Raw genomic sequence first — 23,885 nt, forward strand, 5'->3', positions numbered from 1 at the left:
TGATATTGATTAAAACTATGTTTAAATCTGAATTTGCATTCTTGATTTTCACAACTTTGTATGATTGTATTTCTTTGCTTCTTCGAATACATTTTTGAGAAGATAAATGGCATGTCTTAGAACATTAATATCGTCACCACAAAATTACAACATCTTGTTTAAATTCATTTAATAAGTTTGGGTTGATTTTCCATGAAATTTATTGTTAATGAATGAAACTTAGATATCATTGACGTAGTATTAGTTCGAGGAAGTGCCAATATAAAAAGTGGGTTCTAAAATAATGGTTTTAGTGCGTCAACGAGATTTATTGGAAGAGTGTAGTTTTTTTGCAGATTGACAAATCATAGGTGTAATCATCGTAAAATTGTAAATGCTCCGGTGGAACAAAACGATAGGGTGGGGGATGATCACTTACCTGCTATTGGCCCGGACCCATTCGCGTTACAGGTAACAACGCGGTGCCGCGACTGAAGGTGCCGCAGATAGCGGACAGTGTTCTATAAGCCATCGGTGAAAACTGTCGGATGAAACATCTCCTTTTAAAAAAAATCAATCGCGAAAAAATTTTGGACATAAAAATTCCTAAAAATATTGACTTTTTAGAATTAAGTTTCTTTTAAAACATTTATGAAGGAATGTAGTTCGTTGAGAAAGATTGTTTCATAAGTTTTGCAAGAATTAATTGAAAGATGTAATCGATTTGAGATGATGTAATGATCGTGTCATGACAGTGCCAGTGCGAGCCGGTTGTGATGACAGTGGCCGATGATAATGATGATGAAGAAGCTGAATGTCAGAATCAGCTGAGTGTTCAGCATGCGTCTGGCAGCTCTACGTTATGCCGTCACAATTTGTGGGCTAGTCATCATATTAGATTTGATTGGGTAAATAATCGAAACATTAACATTTTTTTGAAGACTTTTACCAAAGAAGTTTTTCTTAAACATTACTATAATAGAAATACTTTATTTTTTTATACTTTTACTGTGTAGGTATTAGTTTTATTTAAAGAATTTTTCGAACGGCTTGATTAAGTTATAAACTACAAATTTTATTACATTTTTTGTTTAAACTAAACAAAAAAATAAAATAACAAAATAAAACCTTTTATTATTTTATTTTTAACAATCGTTTAACCTTCAGAAAAATGAATAACCATACAAGTTTTAGCGATTTTGAACTCACTAGAGCGACTAATAAATCAAGCTAAAATATGAACTTAATGAACTGATCATGCGAAAGACGATTGGATTTCACCATAACAAAATAAATGATATAGAATAAATTAGAACACTTTTACCTTTTATTTAACACTTTTCTTTTTGAATAAATTTCTGTAATATAATCACCTTCTTTTGCGAAAGGTTAATTTATTTTAATTTTTGACTAATAAACAAATTTCGAAAACAAATAAAAAATGCGCTGACCTCCATAAAATACTCAGGAAATAAGTAATCTACCAACTGACTGTAATGGCTCGGATTGCGAATTGATTAATTGGCAATTTTCTACAATACAACATCAACTTATTGCAAACTACGGCACATTCTCGGAACGTCATAAACATCATGTAGACGGAGTATTCGTTTTGGAAAGCGGCCTATTGTACGATACATCTCGCCAGTGGACAATTCTAATAACTTATCCAAATAGAGCAAGCAAATAATAGTCGAGGTTCACCTATTTTCCTCTGTACTCGGGAGTAGTGGCGGCACATAAATATCGCTAAGCGGTAATAAATAATGAGTCCGTGAACGTACATACTGTACCGTGAGAATACCACATAAGATGAAAACTGCGGGAAATGATGGACAAGCCTGTGTATGTCTCTTTTGAAGTCTTAAGGTGCACGTGCAGTACCTTAAAAATTAAAAGAAAAAGAGCGGATGAAATGTAGAACCGCACAACCAGTAAAAACTGGTCTCTTATATAAGTTACTGTTAAGTTATTCTATCTATACATGTATCGATCCAGTTGAAGTCATAAATAATTGAAAAAGATCGAAAACTTAAAAAGAAAATTTTAAACAAAAATTTTAATCTATTATAAAAAACACTTTTAATGATTAAGAATTATTCTATAACTTGTGATACGTATTTATAATGTCTACGTTACTTACAAATTTGTTTGCATCCGTTTATGAAATTATGATTTCATTTTTCCAAGCTCCGGTTTTCTTGAGAGCACTTTTGTGGCATCGAAGGTTTTTCTTCGCGTTTTCTCGTCTTTTGTAACATTCCTTAATTTTCCAGTCTTCGTTTAGATGATACCATATAATATAAGCGTTCAGTGCACTAATGTCTAATAATCATGTTATAAAAAGCTGTCGCTGGCCATTTTCATGATTGCCTTTTGACAGTATAGATACGGAGAAGCTGGTCTAATAAGTACGCTTGACTTAGTTTTATTGAAATCATGAACTTTTTTGACATGAGACTGGTCTCTTGCAAATATCCAACATTTACCTTGGTATCGTTTTTCCATGCTGAAAATATCGTGATGGAACCTTTTTCCATGTTCGTTGATAACGGCTCTTAGGTTCTTGGGAAAGAAGTATAAAGTGTGTTTTGATACACTGTGATATATTACAACACAATGCTTGATACGTCGAAAGTAGTTCTATCAGATCTTTGTAGTTATTTGCTTTGTGGTTTCCCAAAAAATGTTGCACGACATGATTAAAACATTTCTAAGATCTTTTCTTCCAAGTGCATAATACCTGAACGGTTGCGATCCATGGTTTTGACAAACTTTTTTACCAAACCTAGTTTTATATGAAAAGGCGGTAAAGGTACTCTGACGGGCTCGTGTAAAACATTCTTCGTGTAAATCAGTTACGTGGTTTACAGGCTCTATCCAGATCAAGGTATGCTAAATTCACAATTTAACAAAGTTTTAAATCAAAACATGATGCTATTCGACCATACGTACAGTAGTATTAGTATAAATCTATGGGTGCCAGAAATAAAGTAATGTGTGTTTTGTAATGAGGTTATGTAGTAAAGTTGTAATTAGTATTCAGAATCCATGTGGTAAAAATCTTGGCGATCAGTGTTATTTATGGTTTCTTATTCTTTTCATTTTCCGAAATTTCATCTTTAATGTGCATAATTGGTAATAAAATAACGATCTTCCATTTTTTGAGATAGTAGTAATGACCAATTCTCAAGGAAAATCCAATTTTTTTTTCAAATTGTACTAAACAATGTAAGATTTCTTTTTTGCAATTCTATGGCTAGGTCAAAGTTTGTAAAAAAAATATTGGTTATCACATTTCTCCCAGATCCCTTCAACCCTTTTATTTGTACAACTCCCGATGTATATTTGGCAATTATTAGTATACAACCTTATATTTTCACAAGCTTCTCAAATCTTTACCCTATACTTTCCTGATTTAGATGAAATATACTGTTTGAAAACATTTTGTAGTGTGGGTTAATTGCTTGAATCAAAGAAAGCTCTAGCCTGTGATAAGTGATAAGTTTTCTGCCTATAAATTTTTTTCTCTGTGGTTCAGCATTATCAAATACGTAAACATTTTGAAATTGTAGAAAACTTGTTTTTAGCTGTTGAGAGCATACATCCTCTGCATTCTATAAATTATTGATTCCGTCGTTATGGGGTTTGTAAATTTCTGCCAATGTTAACAAACCAACAATTCGTAGAAACTACTCAGCATCATACTTTTTCCATAAAGCACCGCTTTTTATGCATAACTCTACATAGAATTTCGCACAATGAGCACATTAAACAAATTGTTATCCTTTTACTGCCTTCTTTAACTCTACAACGCCTTTGAAGAAACTTCTTTTGCCCAAACATGCAAATTTTACACCCTTGTATGTTTTTAATTAATTTGCTCAAAGTATAATTGGTGCATCTTCGCGAAAAGCTTTCAATCTTTTGCAAACTTCTTTCAAAAATAAATGAAAATGTTATTTTCTTTGCTTGATTCAGTATCTTGTTTGACATCTGCTTCTTTTATAAAATCATGTCTATAGCTGAACATATTCTCAGGAAATTTGATTTTTCATTCAATTTATGTTAGACGACATATTTTCAGGGCTGTGTTTCTTTGGGATGATCGAGTGCCTGAAAAACTAAGGTTTTTTGATAGTTTTTAACAAAAATTTTTCCTCTATATTATTAGTAACAAGTATACTGTTATGTATACCTTATTATTAACAAACACTTAAACACAATTTATAGTTGCACCGTTTTTTAATAAGCACATAACACTTTATCATGTAAATAAAGACGTTATTGTAAATCCAATTAATAATTAAAATTAAAACAAATGTAATACTTTCAAAGAAGAAAGCAAACTCTTTAATGATTAATCTATACGTTCGAGTGTAAACAGCTGAAGGTGTACGATAAACATAACACTCAGTTATAACATTATTTGTACAACAACCGCTAATCTTCCAAGTATCTGTTATAGTTTGTCCATGTAATCTAACGGCGGATTACCGGTGTTTGTAAGAGACCTACATATCCTGGTTTGTATAGAGACTATAGAGAGAAAACGAGCTCGAGAATACATTTTTTATATTTCGTGGTTCCTTCAATACCACCAACGAGAAAAACAAACCGACATCGTTCATCTCAACCGACTTAAGTTATGAAGCGGAAGTCTTATCTACGTACAATCTAATAATAACACAATGTTTCTGGGAAAATGTGTTGGAGGAGACGCGACATTCAGCGGGATATAACTTATAAATTGTGTAATAAATAAAGTTTGTGCGGAGGTATTGTTAAATCTTGACATCAGAGCAAGAAGTTTGAAAGTGGTATAAGTATCGTACTCGATCGATCGATTGGTTCGTTTGTAGGTTGTTTGGTCAGTCTGGCTGTCCGTTTCAATACGAACGTCAAAACTTTCAAATAGACGTTAATAGATTTCGAGATGTAATTTTTCAACCGTGTCCGCCTCTTGATTAATAATAGCAACTGTCGAGTTAAATTTACCGTTTTGTTACGTTATTATTCTTTACTTTAAGTGGTCGGTACCCGTTAGTTAACTCTCACTAATTTACAATAAATCAAGTTTAATACTTGACACAACTCATATTGATATAATAACATATGGATGAAAGGGTAAATGTCTCATAAACTTATTTATAAATTAAAAGTTACATGATTATATCAAAAATTATAATAAGAAGGTTAGAACTTTCTAGTTCTAGATCTAGTATTAGTTTTAGTTGTTATTCAACGTTAGATTTTTATTGAACTAAAACTAGAAGTAACACTAGACTTAGAACTTGAAACATTCGGGTTTAGCCGTACGTCTTTTAAGACGGCTAAATCAAATGTTTCTAGTTCTAGGTCTAGTTGTTAGTTCTAATGTTAGTGTTTGAACTAACACTAGTTTTACTGTTTTTCAGCTACACTAATAAACATTTACTTGTATCAATAAATAACCAAATTCAATCATCCAAGTAATTACTTAAGTGAAATGATTTGATGAAAATCGTCTTTCTCTATGTGGCCAGATGTCGTAAACCTAGGTAATTTATGGTTTAAATAAATGCCACTCTTAAATGTGCACCGTTCGTGTTGTGCTATTATCGATTTTTGCGGTAAGCATGCGATCGAACGACGGAGGGACATTGTTAACCTTTGGAGTTCTTTAACCTGACATTTAAAGACCTAATTTAGATTCTTAAAATTAATTTCTAATTCTCCCGATTTTCCGCAAAAATAGTAATCGCTTTTTTGCAACTACATAAAGCAATTTTTTCATTAAAAACGCATCATAGTTTATTACTAATGCATCTTAATTGATTCTTTTTAATGAATGGCCAATAAAAAATTAATAAAATAATAATTATAACTAATGTGTTCCATAAAATGATGTACGTTTATGGATTCATCGATGGGTGATTTGTAATAGGTGTTAAAGATACTTCTCGAAATAATAAGTGACACGACAGGTGTTAAACGCTTTGTCAAATACATTAAATAAAATGTGTTAAATACATTAAACGAAGCGTTAAAGACATTAGCACTATAATGATTTTTTTTTCCACCGGAGTTTGTTTCTCAACCGAACACGTTTGCCATTAACGTTAAGGAAGTATGTAAAATTGTTAAAAGGTCAACAATTTCATACGACTATAAAATTCTATTTCATGATAATTTTAGGTTATTTTCCGCTATAAAACCGTTTAAGATAACATTTAATTAAAAAAATAACTTATAAGTGAAATAGTCGTAAAACGAATGTAATTGATTCTTGAAGTTTTTACGACTAAAAGGGAACCGATACTTTCGTTTTCTATCGTCGATATTTCGTGAAGATAATGTTCATTTAACCCGACACTATCATCATTATTCGATAATCCAATATCGGTGATACCGATCTACACAAGGACCGGTGTAAAATTTAATGCAACGTATATTTTTGCATATAAATGTCGCGTAATGAGTCCTCTTTAATTTACATCTTAAAGCGGAGATGATTCGATAAAACTAAAACGTTTCTCTATGAAAACGTCATCGCCTTATTATATAAAAAAAAAGATTTCAGGAGATGTTTCGCCAATTAATATAATATTTACGATCGGATATCGTTTAGATTTTTTTTTTTATTTATTTATTCAATACGTATTTTACATCAATTGGCCAACACTTCGTATATGGTAACTTATATCGTGAAAATGTTTTAACTTGATACCCGTATATTATACATTAAAAATATCGTTATGGAATTCCTCATTCCGTGTTTCAATAATTTACACCGGAATTAGCAAATCAAATCATTTAGAAATAAGTTAATTTATGCAACACGAAGTTGATGACAAAATATCGTATTCGTGTATTTCCGCAGAATTAACAAGTCAGTCAACAACTTTTTTTTACTTTTCTTCTCAGTTGATTATACCCCAATATAAATTCAGCACGAAACGTTTAATACGACCCGAGTATTGAATGATTAGCAGGTTCCCACAATCGCTCGACGGCCGTAAATCTTCTTATTCTGCTGGGATATGTGTTAATAATAAAGCAATTTCCTTTGTACTTACGTTGGCGCAAAGAGCGCCCTGAGCGCTACGTCTATCTTCGGAAAATGCACAATCGGTTGCACAATGTACCTATACACAACCGGACCAACCGATGTGATTAAACGGCATAAATCACAGTGACAGGCTTAGAACAAAGAACGTTAACGTTGTCAGCGAATACAAGTAAATGTTATACCCTAATTTAACATCTACCCACAAGTAATGTTCATATTTAATTGGATTGTTAGTTTAATTTAATTTATTTTTGTAGAAGTCACAAATATACTGATAGTATTGTTCTTAGTTATTTATTATTATTGTTGACTCACTTTTTAAGTTAATGTTGATTCAAAATATAAATCAAAGTGTTGACGAAAAATAAGGAATATTTCATTTTCTTTCCACTTTGAAGAGTTGGCAATGTGGCAATTTGGTATAAAATGGTCGTGATACAACACTCGTGGAAATACGAATACTGGAGGAACAGTATTTTCTACAGCATTTCTTTCATAAGCATTGGAGATATTTTTGGTTCAAACTTGTAACAATCCATAATGATAGTTAAATTGTCATACAAATTATCTACGTAACCATTTTTGCAAATTTCTATCGCACCTTGGAGATGGTGGCAAGTTATACTTAACTGTCAATTCGTACACAACTTTTTCATGGAGAGAGCAAAATATATTTCTGCAAAGTGGATTAAAGTTACACAGTTGACGATCTTGATTTGTATTAAAAACTTTGTTATGTGCTTTATATCCCATGTACACATCTTGTTGGTTTTCTTTGTTTGCCGAATCTCCCTTCCGAATATATCGTAAAAGTGAATGAGAAGATGACAGCTTCAATCAAGTTATAAGCTTTAATTATTTTTGGTGCTGATGTAAATGACATAAATACTAAAGGGTAAGCTCCGAGACATTTAGCTGCTAAAAGTAACTAACTTTTGCAATTAGAAGCTGCAATCCAGGGTCCAATTAATAACTGTTTTGATTGAAACACCGGAACTAGTACAAGCAAAATCTATTATGAAATTATTTGGATCCATCGAAGTCGGACGAGATTATTTCTTGTATCACAAACAATACTTGGATAATACTGAACAAGTACTACTGTATATCAGTTCACGCTTTAATTGTTTTTTAAAGAATTGCATCGACATTTGGATAATCGAAAGGAATAAGTAGAAATTAAAGTGATGTTATAACCGTACCATGTAAAATTGTTGCAAGTATACCCAACAAAAAATATTGAAAATGGAAACTAATAATGATAATTTGATCTGCGATGTGCATTTATGAGAAAAGAAATTTCAATACGTACCTTAATAAGTAACAAAAAAACTTAAACCCCAGAAACTTACTTTTAGATGTCACTGCAATATTTACAACTTGATCAATTACACAACGCTGTACCTATCACCGTTTAAGGCATATTCACATTGTTGCAACCGTACCCTGTAATAATCGTACCCAGTCTACCCTAAATACAATTACGATTAAACTTCTTCACACGTTTTCTTATGATTTCTAGGATTCTCATGATGCAATAAAGATTATCATATAATTTTTTAAATCAATTTGGCATTTTAAATCTTTTAATAGATCATTATATCTTAGTTTTGGGAGCACAAAACTGACTAAATGTTTTTCTTTCAACATCTATGTTTTTTGTACAACACCTAATTGTTGACATTTTCAACAACCCTTCACTTTAATTAAAAGATGACTTTCATTAATAGTGTTATCTCATCTTAATTAACGTAATATGCGAATATACTACACTTAAATGCATAATATTAAATTACCTGGCATTTTAAAGTTATCTAATGGTGACATTCACTTTTATGATGCAAGATGTAGAAATAACATTGACATGTATCCTGCTATAAAGTACATATTTATGTTTTTTTAAAACTCATCATGAGTGGTAATTTCTCTCTTTCCACAATATATATGTATATAAATGTACTTTTATTAGCTAGATGCGCATAAAGATTAAATGTTAAAGCACAAGTAGTTTAAGCAGCTTTAAATTCCAATTAAAAAAAAATTTGCTACAAAGAATCATATTCTTAAACGAAGATATTTTGACTCATTATGGATTAATATAAACGCGAATCGAGACTTTTCCACCAATAATCTATAATTGAAGAAGAATGGAGGCTACCGATGTTTGAGATTTCTTGTGGTAATAACTTCTCCAACAAACTTCTTTTTATACCAATCGAGCTAATAGAGCTAACACTAGCACTATCACTAGAACTAACACTAGATCTAGAACTAGAATCTTTCTGGATAAACCTTCCGGAATTTATTCCAATTTAGTACGTAACCGTAGTAGTCTTGATGAAATCGCCAACCTTGACTTAATCAGATGAAATCCTGAATCTCCCATCTGAAATAATTAAAACAGTATTTTATTGGAGAATACAATTACTTGTATATTATGTAAACTCATCAATTAATATATTTGTATTTATGATTCATCACAAGATCTACGAAACCCCATTGTCGATGGGAAGCAAATTTTCCAGGATGTAAATTGCCCTCATTCACATTATTTTTTATAAAAGGAATGATTTATGCGGTCGCTGACAGTGCACGCCTCCCTATCATTTACAGAACGAACCACTCACTAAAAGAAAAGACCATAATACCCTGGAGTCGATACGGTCGGGAGTAAAAGGCGAACGCCTCGGTTATACACATATTTTTTTTTTGTTGGTCACCGCACTTTCCTCTACCTGCCGAATCGTTTCCATTAAAATGCCACACTAATTATTTCGAATCCGGGGGAATTTGCATGACTAAGTCAGAATTTTCTGGATCCTAATTGCGGACGGACGAAAACTGGCACAAAAGGTGAACCATAGTTAAGTTTTTTTCTTCTTTTTAATGGTTTAGTTGGTTTCGAACGCCTTGTTTCACCTTTGGGGATAATAAAAATGTGTGGTGTTTTTAAGGTAATTAAAATGGAGAGGAGAAACGTCGACTTTCGTAAAAAGGAACCAACGTAATGGTATTAATAACAAACCGTGTCCGGCAATGTACGTTTAATATTCATATACATATAAGTAACGCGCGTCAGCCGGAATCCCGGCACTTATCTTTATTTTATGGCACGAAATCGAGAGATAAACCGTAATTAAGAAACAGATGCGGTGTGGTTTGGCATTAATAATATCTATTTAAGTAAACAGGCAAGATTATATACTGTATATTAAACGTATAATTATGTTAATAATCGTACTGTCTGTAATAACGTCCCATTTTTTTTTCCTCAGAGTGTTTGTCTTCATTTGTAATTTTACTTATTTAATAATGCTTGAAACAAAATTAACCAACATTCTTGCAAGTTACTTAAAAAAATTTTTTTGTTCAAAGATAATTTTCCTTTACGTGGTGGATTAAGAACGCCAACAAGGAAATAAGCGATTAAGCGATTAAGACAAAATTCCCCAGATAACGCCAATTTATATAGGGAGCCACAGAGAGAGCGGCTCTCAAAATGAACGCGTTGCATTAGCGAATCCGCGGGGGATTAACTTATAAGCCTCCTTTATATAAATAATTAAACTCAAGTTCGAAACTGAAGATTACAGGGATATAAATGCGTTAATAACATTTTTTACTCTTGCGTAGACAGAAAACTACCGAGCGAGTAATAAAGCTATAAATCTTGAAACATTTACTCTCTTATAAATGTCTACAATTTGTCCTCAAATTATCAAAGCTTTTACACCTCTCCAATTTGTTCTTTTCTAAACTATCATTCACACCTTTCCGTTACTAACTTAACAAGCATCCTAAAACGATGTAGTAGACGTTAAAGTGTTAATGTAGTTCTTTATTACCCTTTTTTTCGAACGAAAAGAAACTTCTTTGTCGATTTATACTTAATTCTCAGAGTGGATTAATATCTACACATTATAGATTACTGAAAGTTCCGTTTCTCGCTACAGAACGTTTCTAGTCTCGATAATTCTCTTAAGCCGATCGATCAAAATAAACTCGACTTCGAGGCAATTCCTCATAGCTGTCCACTCGACCGTGATACTCGAAACAAATTAGGCGACGTTATTTGTCTAATTATAACAAATCGGTTCTACGTTTCATAACTACACGCCGCATACGACATTCTTCGACCAGAATTATTCCATTTTTACATAAACCATACAGATACATCTTTCTTCTAATTGTAAGTTAGCCAGTTGAAATATATTTTAAAATTGATTGGCTATGTAATAGATTCAACTTTTAATCCAACATCCTAAGCACTTTAAATATTCTTAAATCAATTCGAATGCAATTAAACTGCAAATACATTACGTTATGTTAATACTAAATAAGTTCTCACTTATTAAGTGGTTTATTCAGTGTGGTGTGGTATTAGATTACTTAATTAACTGTGAAAATCAAAGAGGAAATCAATTAAATTTTTGTAAATTGATAATTAAGACATTCTTTAAAATAACTTCAATTGATTAATCCTATTTCTTTATGTATATTCGAACGGTTATGTTTATTAGGGCGTGGTAATAACAATAAAATTATTGTTGAGATTGATGGACTGACTTTAGCGAATAGCTGATCTTGATACAACGGTTGGGTACATTAATTCTTATATTATTAACCTCTACAAGTACGCTTTATATAGGCGATCTGGGGTAACCCGCCCGCAGCTTAGTTGTTTAGATGTTTGAGTTATTATTCAATTAGATATTGTAACCGTTATAATCATTGATGCAAGAATGCACAAAGATTTTGCTTCACCACGACCATTATGGACGTTAAACTATGAAATAAAGTGATGTTATTGAAGAGACTGCTATTAAGAGCAATCAACAGAATAAGGAAGATAAAGAGAGAATATTGGGAAGATTTTAGCAAAGAAGTATTTAAACTTTGATATCACCATAACACCATTGATATTTGGTAATTAGTTTTATTGCCAATGTGTCTGTCAAGCTGCAAACTCAGTAGAATTTACTCTGTATTCTTCAACAGGTATTATACAAGAATATTCAGGAATAAAAGATCATGATTTATATCTTCCTTATGTTTAGGTTGGTGCACTTCATAGCGTAATATCACAATATCCTCCAAGAACTGCTCGCGTTAGGTTGTACGTTGAACTGAAATATGCTTAATTGTAGTTTTGTTGTTCATGGAGATCCAATATGCTTCAAATTAGGAGTTTAATGGTTCTTAATGAATAACTTTTTCCTTGCTTTAATATCTTGTGGTTTACGACTTGCATTCGTCGAACTTAGAGATTGCTGCTGGGTTTATCTTGACTTGTGTCTACTATATTCTGTAGTAAATTCAATTTTGTAATCAGAATTACCAAATTGAATTACAAACCTTGAGTATATCATTTCTTGAAATTTAATCTTCTAACGCAATTCATATTCTTAATTGTATTGTCACCAGTAATGATACTCCTTTAGGTCCAAACTCAATAACTTCCATTTTAGTTATGCTACAAGAAGAAATATTTTTAATGTATTATATCACAACTTAATAAAAATTCAGTGCCTTTATAATTAAGTTTTTGTAAAGGTAATTAAACGAATTTAAACGACTGAAATGGGAAAGGAAACGAACGAGATAAACATTTTATAAATTAACACCTCTCGTGTCGAGAGAAAGAGAGCGAAGAAGAGAAGAAAAGAAAAAAAGAGATTGAAACAAAACCCACTTGTCGCTTTATCATGATTTGCTGGTAGTGAAAGGGACGTGTTAAGAACACCGATATCCACTCCATGGGGACCACGTTCTTATCTTGTCCCCGATATGGCGTCTGGGCCCCAATAATGCAGACCGACTAAACGGGGCTAGTTTGGGGCACCGGGACTCCTTTCGTATTGACCTCACGTGCGCGTGGAGACAGACGGAATGTGCGGATAACTTTTTTTAACAGACCTCTCTAGATGGATCAACCCAAACTATCTTCTTTTATGCGTGATTCAACTCTTTCTCAAAGGTACCAACATACCAAAGAAATAATAATTATGAAAATATTTTTATCAGAAATATTCTTTTGTTAATCAAAAAACGTGCGTGAATAAAGATTTTGGTAGTAATTACTTTTTGATGATCGTTATCATCATGTTCTTTAGAATTGTAGATAACTTATGAGGTGCTTGGTTTGGTTTATTCTCAACTTGAAAAGTAAAGACTTGTCTTCGTGGCGTAGGAAAATCTGTCTTCAACCCATTATATAAATCTCGAGCTTTGTCCCAAGGATGGTCGTTAAAATTGTGGGAAAATGTCTTGTGGGTCGCTTAAGTCTTCGCTAACAAGCTTCTTCTTTTGTGTTGGCCAATTTTACCTTAACTTTGCACATACAATTTTAATATCATCATAACTTATACAAACTACGTCTTTTATTATTATCGCGTAAAATTTATACACACCACCTTATAATAAATAATCAATTCAAATTTTCCAGTATTACCTTAAAACTACCTCTTTGCATTTAATAACCAATTTGGTATCGTTGAAGGCCGTTATAGGATTTACATTTAATATTGTCAGCAAATGCATCCAGAGAGTTAAAGTTAATCGTTTTGCTATCGTCCAGGTGGCCTTCGGGCGCTCAATAAACAAGTCAATTATTAAATGGTCAGTTATTAATAAAATCAATCGATCGCATTGCATCGCGCTTGAACGAACCGATCGAACGCTTACAGCTATTGAGAACCATCTGACCGTATACAGTAAATTGGTTGCTCGGTGGGATTTGAGATAACTGCAGAACAACATTAAAGAGTCAAGAAACCAACCAGACCGGCCATCATCACGTAACTGTCTTCTGGAGAAATTCTTCAGGAAGTAAATAAATTGAAAAAATGGAATTGTAAATAATATAAGAATTTTTAACATTCTAAAATAGATGGAAAACTTTTTACAAGTTTTAATCATCAGAATTGACAGAAAATTAAAACAAATTAATCGTTTAAAAGTAAAATTTAAGAACAATGTAATCTATTCAAACATCTGTAAAATACAACTGTAACACGTTATTATCGTTGTGGTTTATATTTTTTTGTCTGTGTTCGTAAATAGCGATCTGGGCGGAAGTAATATGTCAGTTTTTATCTGTGTCTACCATCACGCCCACCGACATCACGTCTCTTGCCTATGGAAAAGTTATTTGATTAATTTAAAGTGGCATAACAGAAACTCTGGAGACTAATGTAATGAATACCCTTAGAACGTGAGCAAGATCCGTATCGCTTTTAAAACTAGGAAACAAAGTTCTTCGAGGTATCCCTTTTTATGTTCCATCCCCAACAATCTCTAAAGTTCACCTTTAATTTATATGTTAATAAAATTCGATTGAATCACAATTTAATTGCCATCACCCTGTAAAAAGGAAACTGAATGAATGGAGCAAAACTAATGGTTCCCCATTTAAACTAAATAGTAGTGCGTTCGTCCTTCGCGGTCTAATGGTAATTATCGATGAGATTGCGCAACATCGTTCAGGATAGGTTTACAGGATGTCGTTAATTACCGGGACAACGGGGGAAACATCGGCCGTATAAATTACCATTGCAAATTTCGAATTGACCGAAAAAAACGAGACCGATGTTGGACGACGCGGCTACGTCAAAATTACAAACCGGCGGTCTGATAAAATGAGTAGAAAACGACCGCAGCAGTCATCCGTGTTTACTTTTAATTAAGACCAACTGATTTATGCTCTTTCGTCGCGGTAGCAAGAAAAACCGCATCCGACTCAATGAGGAACAGTTTATGTAAACTACGGTTACCAACAGATTCAGAAAACTTAAAATGTTTCTACTGTGCAAAAAAAAATTCCAGAATTATATTATTTATATTACTTTTTATTTCAAGAAATTTTAGTTTATTGTATTGTACTTCTATGTAGTCATAACAAAAATTTGTTGCAGGTTAACCAAGATAAGATTGCGTATGAAATTTCAAAGTTGATGGATGTGCTGTAGACTGCGTAATGGTCTAGAGTCTAGATTGTAAAAATATTTACATTAGCAAGCCTGTGACCACTCAAGCTTTGAAGAAAAAATTGAATACCGTGCCTATCAGCCACCATCACATTATTTATTTTCGTCTCCTTCTGGACTTCGTCAATTTTTCTTCCCTCCTCCAATTTCTAGAACCCAAGTATATCTCTTTCCGCCTTGTCCTCCCATCTTGCTCTCGGCCTTTCCCTAGATCTTGATTTTTGCATTACCTTATTAAGCAGTTGCTTCTCTAGTTTTTAATGTACTCTGGTAGTATTAGGTTCTTGTAGTAGCTGTATATCCTGTTCTCCATACATTATTTTCATATATTGGTCGTAGGAGCATTTCCTCAAAGATGCTGTTTGCGGGTTTCTGAGTTAGCATCCAGGTCTCGCAGCCATGTCATTATAGGCTTTAAAAGTTATATAGCCGTATATGCTTTGTTAGCTAGCAATATTCTTCTTCTTCGTAGTTCCCCAGTTTGACTGCCATCTTCCGCCAGTTCCATTCCAAGATATACGAATTGAGAGATTGCCTCTATGTCATTTCTCTGTATATTTCTATGACACAAGCGATCTGGAAGTATATAAGGAACTCGATTCAGTCAGTCAACTTATAATTTAAGCCTAGTGAAGTTAAATCCAACGCTAGGCATAAGTAATGACATAAATTTGATAAATAGTTAATTTTGGCTCTTGTATTATTGATAATGAACTGATTTTTGAACAGTGACGAACATGATAGCGCACGTAAAGAAAGAATGTCTTCAAGCAGTGGCACGAGTGAAGAAAATAGTGAAATTAATGTTAGAAAGAAATGATTTGGATTCAGAATATGCCTCAAAGTGCACTAAGCTAATATCTCACAAGGTGGCTTACAGAATCGCGAAATGTCAGAAGCTTCATACCATCGTGACTAGTGGTGGAACATTTTGAAAAATCGCTTTTAGTATTTAACAATAAATTTTTGAAATTATCGACAATTTTTTCAAATTTTGTAATTTTCGGCAATTAAGTTTTAAAAATTCGTATAAAATCCAGTTCGTGCAATATAAGTATGAAAATTCCCCAAAGTGTTAATAAGAGTGCCCTCTTTCCAATGTACTAACACGTTTTGAAAAATAACTTTTAGTTTTTGAGAAAACAATATTTGAAGTTTTGATAAAATTTTCGATGTTGCAATTTTCATCGATAATTTTCAAAATTCGCTATAAAATTCATTTCTTGAAGGATCCTTGTGGAAATATCACCAATTATTAACTAAAGTATCCTCTTTTTAATACAACAAGCCGTTTTGAAAAATCACTTTTAGTTCTTGAGAAATAAATTTTTGAAATAATCGACAATTTTTTCAAATTTTTCAATTTCCGCCGATTAAGTTTTAAAAATTTGTATAAAATGCATTTCTTGGAATATGAGTATGAAAATTTCCCAAAGTGTTAATAAAAGTGTCTTCTTTCCAATGAACAAACCCGTTTTGAAAAATAGCTTTTAGTTTTTGAGAAAACAATATTTGAAGTTTTGATAAAATTTTTGATGTTGCAATTTTTATCGATAATTTTCAAAATTCGCTTTAAAATTCATTTCTTCAAGGATCCTTGTGGAAATATCACCACTTATTAATTAAAGTATCCTCTTTTTAATACAACAAGCTGTTTTGAAAAATCGCTTTTAGTTTTTGAATAATAAGTTTTGAAATAATCGATAATTCTTTCTAATTTTCGCCGATTAAGTTTTAAAAATTCGTATAAAATCCATTTCTTGGAATATGAGAATGAAAATTTTCCAAAGTGTTGATAAGAGTGTCCTCTTTCCAATGTACTAACACGTTTTGAAAAATAACTTTTAGTTTTTGAGAAAACAATATTTGAAGTTTTGATAAAATTTTCGATGTTGCAATTTTCATCGATAACTTTCAAAATTCGCTATAAAATTCATTTCTTGAAGGAGCCTTGTGGAAATATCACCAATTATTAATTAAAGTATCCTCTTTTTAATAAAACAAGCCGTTTTGAAAAATCGCTTTTAGTTTTTTAAAATAAAATTTTGGAATGATCGACAATTTTTTCGAATTTTGTAATTTTCACCGATTAAGTTTTAAAATTCGTATAAAATCCATTTCTTGGAATATGAGTATGAAAATTTCCCAAAGTGTTAATAAAAGTGCCCTCTTTCCAATGTACTAACACGTTTTGAAAAATAACTTTTAGTTTTTGAGAAAAGAATATTTGAAGTTTTGATAAAATTTTCGATGTTGCAATTTTCATCGATAACTTTCAAAATTCGCTATAAAATTCATTTCTTGAAGGAGCCTTGTGGAAATATCACCGATTATTAATTAAAGTATCCTCTTTTTAATGCAACAAGCCGTTTTGAAAAATCACTGTTAGTTCTTGAGAAATAAATTTTTGAAGTAATCGACAATTTTTTCGAATTTTGCAATTTTCGCCGATTAAGTTTTAAAAATTCGTATAAAATCCATTTCTTGGAATATGAGTATGAAAATTTTCCAAAGTGTTAATAAGAGTGTCCTCTTTCCAATGTACTAACACGTTTTGAAAAATAACTTTTAGTTTTTGAGAAAACAATATTTGAAGTTTTGATAAAATTTTCGATGTTGCAATTTTCATCGATAACTTTCAAAATTCGCTATAAAATTCATTTCTTGAAGGAGCCTTGTGGAAATATCGCCAATTATAAATTAAAGTATCCTCCTTTTAGAGTTGCTTCGTGAGTTAAATCAGCATCAAAAAAGTTAATTTTGTATCTTGGGTCTAAATAAGTTGACATATCTTATCAGCTTTCTTATTAATTTTATTTTTATTGAAATATCGCAATAATGTGGCAATGTAGGGTATCACTTCAGAAATGCTCCAGATATTATAATCATAATGGCCGGATAGATATGCCGGACAACCGGATATCCGGCCAAAGGGGATACCGAATATCTGGTATCCGGTTTTCGCAAAATCACTATCCGTTCCATCACTAACCATCAAAATATCGTGATTGGTGTAATTAACAATTGTTAATTAAAATTACGATTTGCGCACAATTTAATTTTAATAAATGACAGTGTAAAATAAAAATGATTTATACAAGTTCAGAAAAATAAAATAAAATAAATGAGTACTGTTCGAAGAATCTAAAACATTTTCTATCTCATCAATTGGCAACAATTTTCTATGGTAAAGAGAATCGTAAAAGTGTCGTGAACATAACACTAACACCACTGTTTTCATTGGACCTGTCATAATTAAAGTCTTGGCTTCCACCTGCCACGGTTCTGGTGACATTTTTACAACACAATAATTTCGCATTAAGTGTTTAAGCGCGATTTTACCAAGTAGGGATTATACGCTAAGAATCGTATTTTACGGCTTGTTTCGACGTATTTTCTCGTTCGCGTTATTGAGAAGGTTTTAATCCCGGCTTATTTAGCATCTACCTGCCATTAAGTCTTACAATAAAACGTTAGACGGGGACAAATTTTCTCGTTTTATTAATAATTAAATTCCTATACACGACCACTGATAAATTAATAGTTAAGTCGGACTTTATTTATTACTTTGTTTATCGATGTATGGAAACGTTAAAAAAATTGTAACTGAGCTTATACTACCGGATATTATAAATTGATATCGAGTGTCAATGGAAATTATATAACCATACTTGTTTACCGTTCGCAATCTTTCAGATGAAGTGTCGCGTGCATAATCGATGTGACACATGACTCTCTAATCGATTGTGTAAATACGCAATGTGGTTAAATAATAATGAAAATTTATGCACACAAGTGTTATCGAACCGGAACGAATCGGTGTGATAAAATTTTAAAATCCTTTGTTTAATTTAAAAAAAAACAGTAACACATTTTTACTATAATGAGCAACATTAACATTAAAAAATCTTGAGCTAAGTATTTCTAGGAGTGGTAAAATAGGCGTTTTAAGATTCTTCACATTAACAATACAAGATCTTTTGTCAAGTGAAGAAAAGGTGTTCCTCCGACTGAAGTTGACCATTCAAATGTGGTAAGATGACATAATACGAGATTTCAAGCTATTACACCTTAAAAATTTGTAAAGCTCCAGGTATATAAAGTCCTCAACTTTACTCTCCATAAAAATTCCATTCTCTCTCTTCAAAATAAACCGACTCCAAGCAAATCTTATACACAATGTAGATCTGTTTCGATACGAATCTTGTTCTTTACGTATTGTATTCTATTTTATAGTTGCCATTTCCATAGTTAATAATGGTGGTGAGCTTTGGAACAATAAAAAAAAGGAAAGAAATCTCACTGTGCAAATTGCTCTATCTCGTTGTTCGCGGGCGGGCAAGTTATTGCTAGCTATAAATCTTTTCTTCCACTCTATGCCAGTCGTGACTCTTAGAAGCAACGACGTCTTCGAGCAATGTCGGTATCGCCCCACAACAGCAACAGAAACGGGCGAGTCTGATACATAATTGGCGACTTAGATTGTACCCTGAGTATATTTTATAACCGACTGGAGCAAAATCTCTTTTGTTACGTCTTAATGTGCATTTTCGCAATTTCCGAACTTGTTCTCTGTAGCCGAGCGTCGCAAACTGTATAACTACTCTTGTTATATTCTACGTTTATGGGCCGCGCGTCATCACAAAAGACACTTTGTCAGCTTAACGACTCCAACTGTCAAAGTTTCACTAAGGTTCACGTTATGAGCTCTATTCAGCTTCTTAAGCAGTACTAATTCATACCGTTTTAATAATAACTTGTAAAACGACGACTAAATAATTTTATTGTTATTACACCGACCCATATATACATATTAAATTATACAAAGTGTCCCCGGATAGACCTTTCTTTCTGGTGTTCTACTTTAAATGTAGCTGTCAAAGTGAAAAGGTTGAGGTTGAGATATGTGGAGTTAACGAAACGAGTTCTTCTTCGGTAAACGAGAAACTAATGAACGTGCATCGACGAAAATTACAGCTTACTGGGACCTCTGTCAAGGTTGAGTTCTTCACTGGATGTTTGTAACCGACCGATCGACCTGAATATGGTAGTCCCTCCGGTTCCAACACCAACGATTATGTTGTTAAGGAAATATTTAAAATGAAAGAAAAAATTTTTTTTGAGATAATTAGAATATCGATGGGATCGAATCTTTCTATCTTTAGATTAAGATAATTACCTTTTTATACCATCATATTCTTATTAAAATGAAATTAATGAACTATGCTAAAACAGTTTAGATTGAAATGTCTTCATCTCAACCAACTATTTTGATTTACAAATTTCCAACTAACCATAAACAAGTTCTTTTCACCGTTTCGGTGTATTTCAGTTGTCACGATATTAACATACGCGGTCAACAAGAATGATTTATCGGTGACATAGAGCAACATTGCTAAACGTGTAGAACAAGTCGCAAGTGTTCGATCGTACGGTCGCACGCATTTTGCCCCGGTAAACGGTTTTGATTTATGTGCAAGTTCGCGGTGTGAATGAAGCAATGCGAAAATTATGGGCATTAAAAACCATCATAAGCCAGCTTAGAGGAATGAAAACCTTCTAAAAGCGAAATAGCAAAAATATCCGCAAGCTCGGTACGCATTATTTATCGTGTCGTTCTGTTTACAATCTTGCTGGCAGCGAACGATGCTTTATAGCCGTGCCGATTGTATCTTATTATTATTAAACGAAGAAGCCTGGCCACATCGAGACGTCCATTTGTTGCTACATTACGTTTTACTCGCTTAGAGGATTAAATGAGAAGAAATGATCTTCATGCCATATACAGTCTCGGATATGATATTCTTGAATGAATCATCTTTTAAGATTGTTAAATCGATAAAGAAATAGAAGAAATTTTAATATATTTTCTTTGTTATTAGATATTATGTAACTAACTTAATCTCATCTTATGGTTTTATCGTGATGTTAAAGTTTCGTTAAATACTTTTCAATTAATATACACTGCTTTGCTGGCCAAAACTCAATAACTTATAAATACTTTTTTTTGTTAAAAGTCATGTTATATACAGGTGTCTCACGTAACTGGTTCGTTAGAACTTTTTCATCTTCCATTATTCGTAGAGATTTGAAATTTTGGTAGCATGGGTTGTATATTAGGAACTTTCGATCTAAAATGTTTTCAAGATGGCCGCCACTTCCGGTCTACCGGAAATAGACCATAACTTCGCTATTTTAAATGGAATGCTATAGTTTTTATTACACAGTTTAATTGTACGTAAAAAAATAGGTTGACTTTGATAAAAGTTATTGGTACCTAGGTTTTTTATTTTTGAGTTCTTTTGGTTTTAAACCTTTTTTGGTAAATTTCAACATACTCTTTAAAACTCCATATCTCAGCCAAAGTTCATTCAAAAAAGATCTACTTTGGTACGATTACTCTTCAGATGTTGTCAAATAGATTGCCATTTGTTGTATCGGAGTATCTTATACAGGGTGGTCAAAAATTGAATTACTGTTTCTCCATATTCAATGGCGAGAAAGTCGAAAATTTGAAATGGAAGGCCCCATATTTTTTTAGGCTATCAGGAAGAGAATTTAATTCTCTACAAATTACCTATACACATTCCCATACCTATTTATTGTAGTTTGCCTCATATTGCGATATTTATTAAAACATGCACGAAATGCAGGCTTTTTTATTAGAAAGCTATGGAATGTTGACAGTTTTTGGTCCATGTTTGTATTTTTGTTGCCATTAGTTACATTTGACGACGGGTGTAAGTTACTGAACATCATGGTAAATTATTCCAACGCCGATATTTGAAATTTATTTTGTATTGATGGCGAATGTAATAAACTTTCGGACAAGACGTGTCGAATACTTAATGAGAGATGCCTAACAAACCTAACGACCATCACGAGGAAAAATTTCAAAAAATTGATAATGAATTTATTAGTTCTGGATATATCGAGACCAAAAGAAATCGCATATTTCCGGTCACCAGTGATGAAGATAACGAAATAAATAATTTAACGTATTTTATTGCATTTCCAAATTCAATTTAATAACAAATTTATATTATAAATTCATATTTTTATTCAAATCTAATTTTTGTCATTAACTTTTTGTTTTAATAGTTTCATTTATTTGATCTTCTGTTTGTTATTTTTGGTAAGTAAAATCTAGTAAACTAAAAGATTATCAATTGTAGTTGATAGTACAAATAATAATAGAAATAAATTAAACAAAAAACTGTCAAAATGTTATGGCCTTCTAATAAAAATACAAACGGTTTCCTGCATTTTCTGCATGTTTTGATAAATTTACGAATATGAGAGAAACTACAATAAATAAGTATAGGAATGTTTATAGATAAATTGTAGAGAATTAAATTCCCTTTCGTGTAGGCTAATAAAATATAGGGTGTTCAATTTAAAATTTTCGACTTTCTCCCCATTGAATATGGAGAAACGGTAATTCAATTTTTGACCATCCTGTATAAGGTACTCTGATACAATATATGACAATCTATTTGAGAGCATTTGACGAGTAATCGTGCCAATTTAGAGCTGTTTTGAATGAACGTTGGCTGGGATATAGGGTTTTAAAGTGCATGGTGAAATTTGCCAAAAAAACCTTAAAATCAAAATAACTCGAAAACCAAAAACGTTAGCTACCAATAACGTTTATGAAAGTCAACATATTTTTTTACGTACAGGTGTCCCAATTTCGATGTCCGCATAGGCCATCTCCGAAACTAAAAGAGATAGAAAAAAAGTAGCTTACATGTCATGATCTCGTTTTTCGAGAAAATGCTAATGCCGAAAACTGCGAATAGCTATCGTCTTTTGTTTTCGCTCTATCGGCAAAAACTGAAAATTTTGCAAAAACGACAATCGCGAATATCTGACTTATTATCAAAGATGGAGTATTATAAATAAAACATTATATGGGCAACTTTTTACGAAGAATTCAGTGGCGTAGGTAGAATTTTTTTCCCATCTTCTATTTTCGAGATTTTAGACGTAACTTTATTTTTTTAAATGGAAACCATAGTTGGCTATGACCTAAAATAATATGTTATTTTCTTCCATGACATGTAAGCTACTTTTTTTCTATCTCTTTTAGTTTCGGAGATAGCCTATGCGGACATCGAAATTGGGACACCCTGTACAATTAAAAGGTGCAATAAAAACTATAGCATTCCATTTAAAATAACGAAGTTATGGTCTACTTGCGGTAGACCGGAAGTGGTAGCCATCTTGAAAATATTTTAGATCGAAAGTTCCGACTGAACAACCCATACTACCAAAATTTCAAAACTGTACGAATACTGGAACCTATAAAAGTTTTAACGAACCAGTTACGTGAGACACCCTGTATATAAACTGATATGTATGCATTTTTAAAGAGCTTTCCATTGATGTATCACACATGTGCCAGAGGGTTGCATGGGGTAAACTACCCCTTTTTTGCTTTTATTTAAAAATCACCTTATCGATAATGTTGTCCCATTCGCCTAATAGCAACCCTGTAAAGTTCCAATAAATAATATAAACGGTATAATCATTATACTAGAATTTTATGTATACTTTGCAGAGAAATCGTAAGTTCGTCACAATTCTTTCTTCTAAAATAAGACACAGATGATATTTATGATATTATTTAAATATAAGTAGATTTATTGTTAAGAAAAAAATAATGCTTGCTTTTTGTTAAACTACACGTAATAATGCTTATACTTATAATGGAAAGTTAATTAATATTATATGTTTGTTTTTTTGATTCGTTACTCCACAAAGAATAAAGTTTTTTGCAAAGTTTACATATGGCTTTTGACAAGTCAGCAGTGCTTTTGTCGTAAAAATCCCAACTCGTTTTTCGTCTTTCTCTCTTTCTTTTCTCG

At 32.2% G+C, this 23,885-nt stretch overlaps 1 protein-coding gene across 2 annotated transcripts in view; it reads left to right on the forward strand.

Annotated features, from left to right (window-relative positions):
• Positions 1-23,885, forward strand: part of LOC111424516 (Wnt oncogene analog 2) — a 65,440-nt gene that overhangs the window by 5,552 nt on the left and 36,003 nt on the right. The window contains exon 1 of one of the 2 annotated variants that reach the window (XM_023058069.2): positions 479-887. The exons of the other annotated variant lie outside the window; for it this stretch is intronic. Coding sequence (XP_022913837.1) covers positions 820-887 — 68 coding nt within the window. The 5' untranslated portion in view covers positions 479-819. Of the gene's footprint in view, positions 1-478; positions 888-23,885 lie in introns of those variants that run through there. 2 annotated transcript variants of the gene reach the window in all.

The sequence above is a fragment of the Onthophagus taurus genome, chromosome 7 (assembly GCF_036711975.1).
Source record: "Onthophagus taurus isolate NC chromosome 7, IU_Otau_3.0, whole genome shotgun sequence".
NCBI lineage: Eukaryota > Metazoa > Arthropoda > Insecta > Coleoptera > Scarabaeidae > Onthophagus > Onthophagus taurus.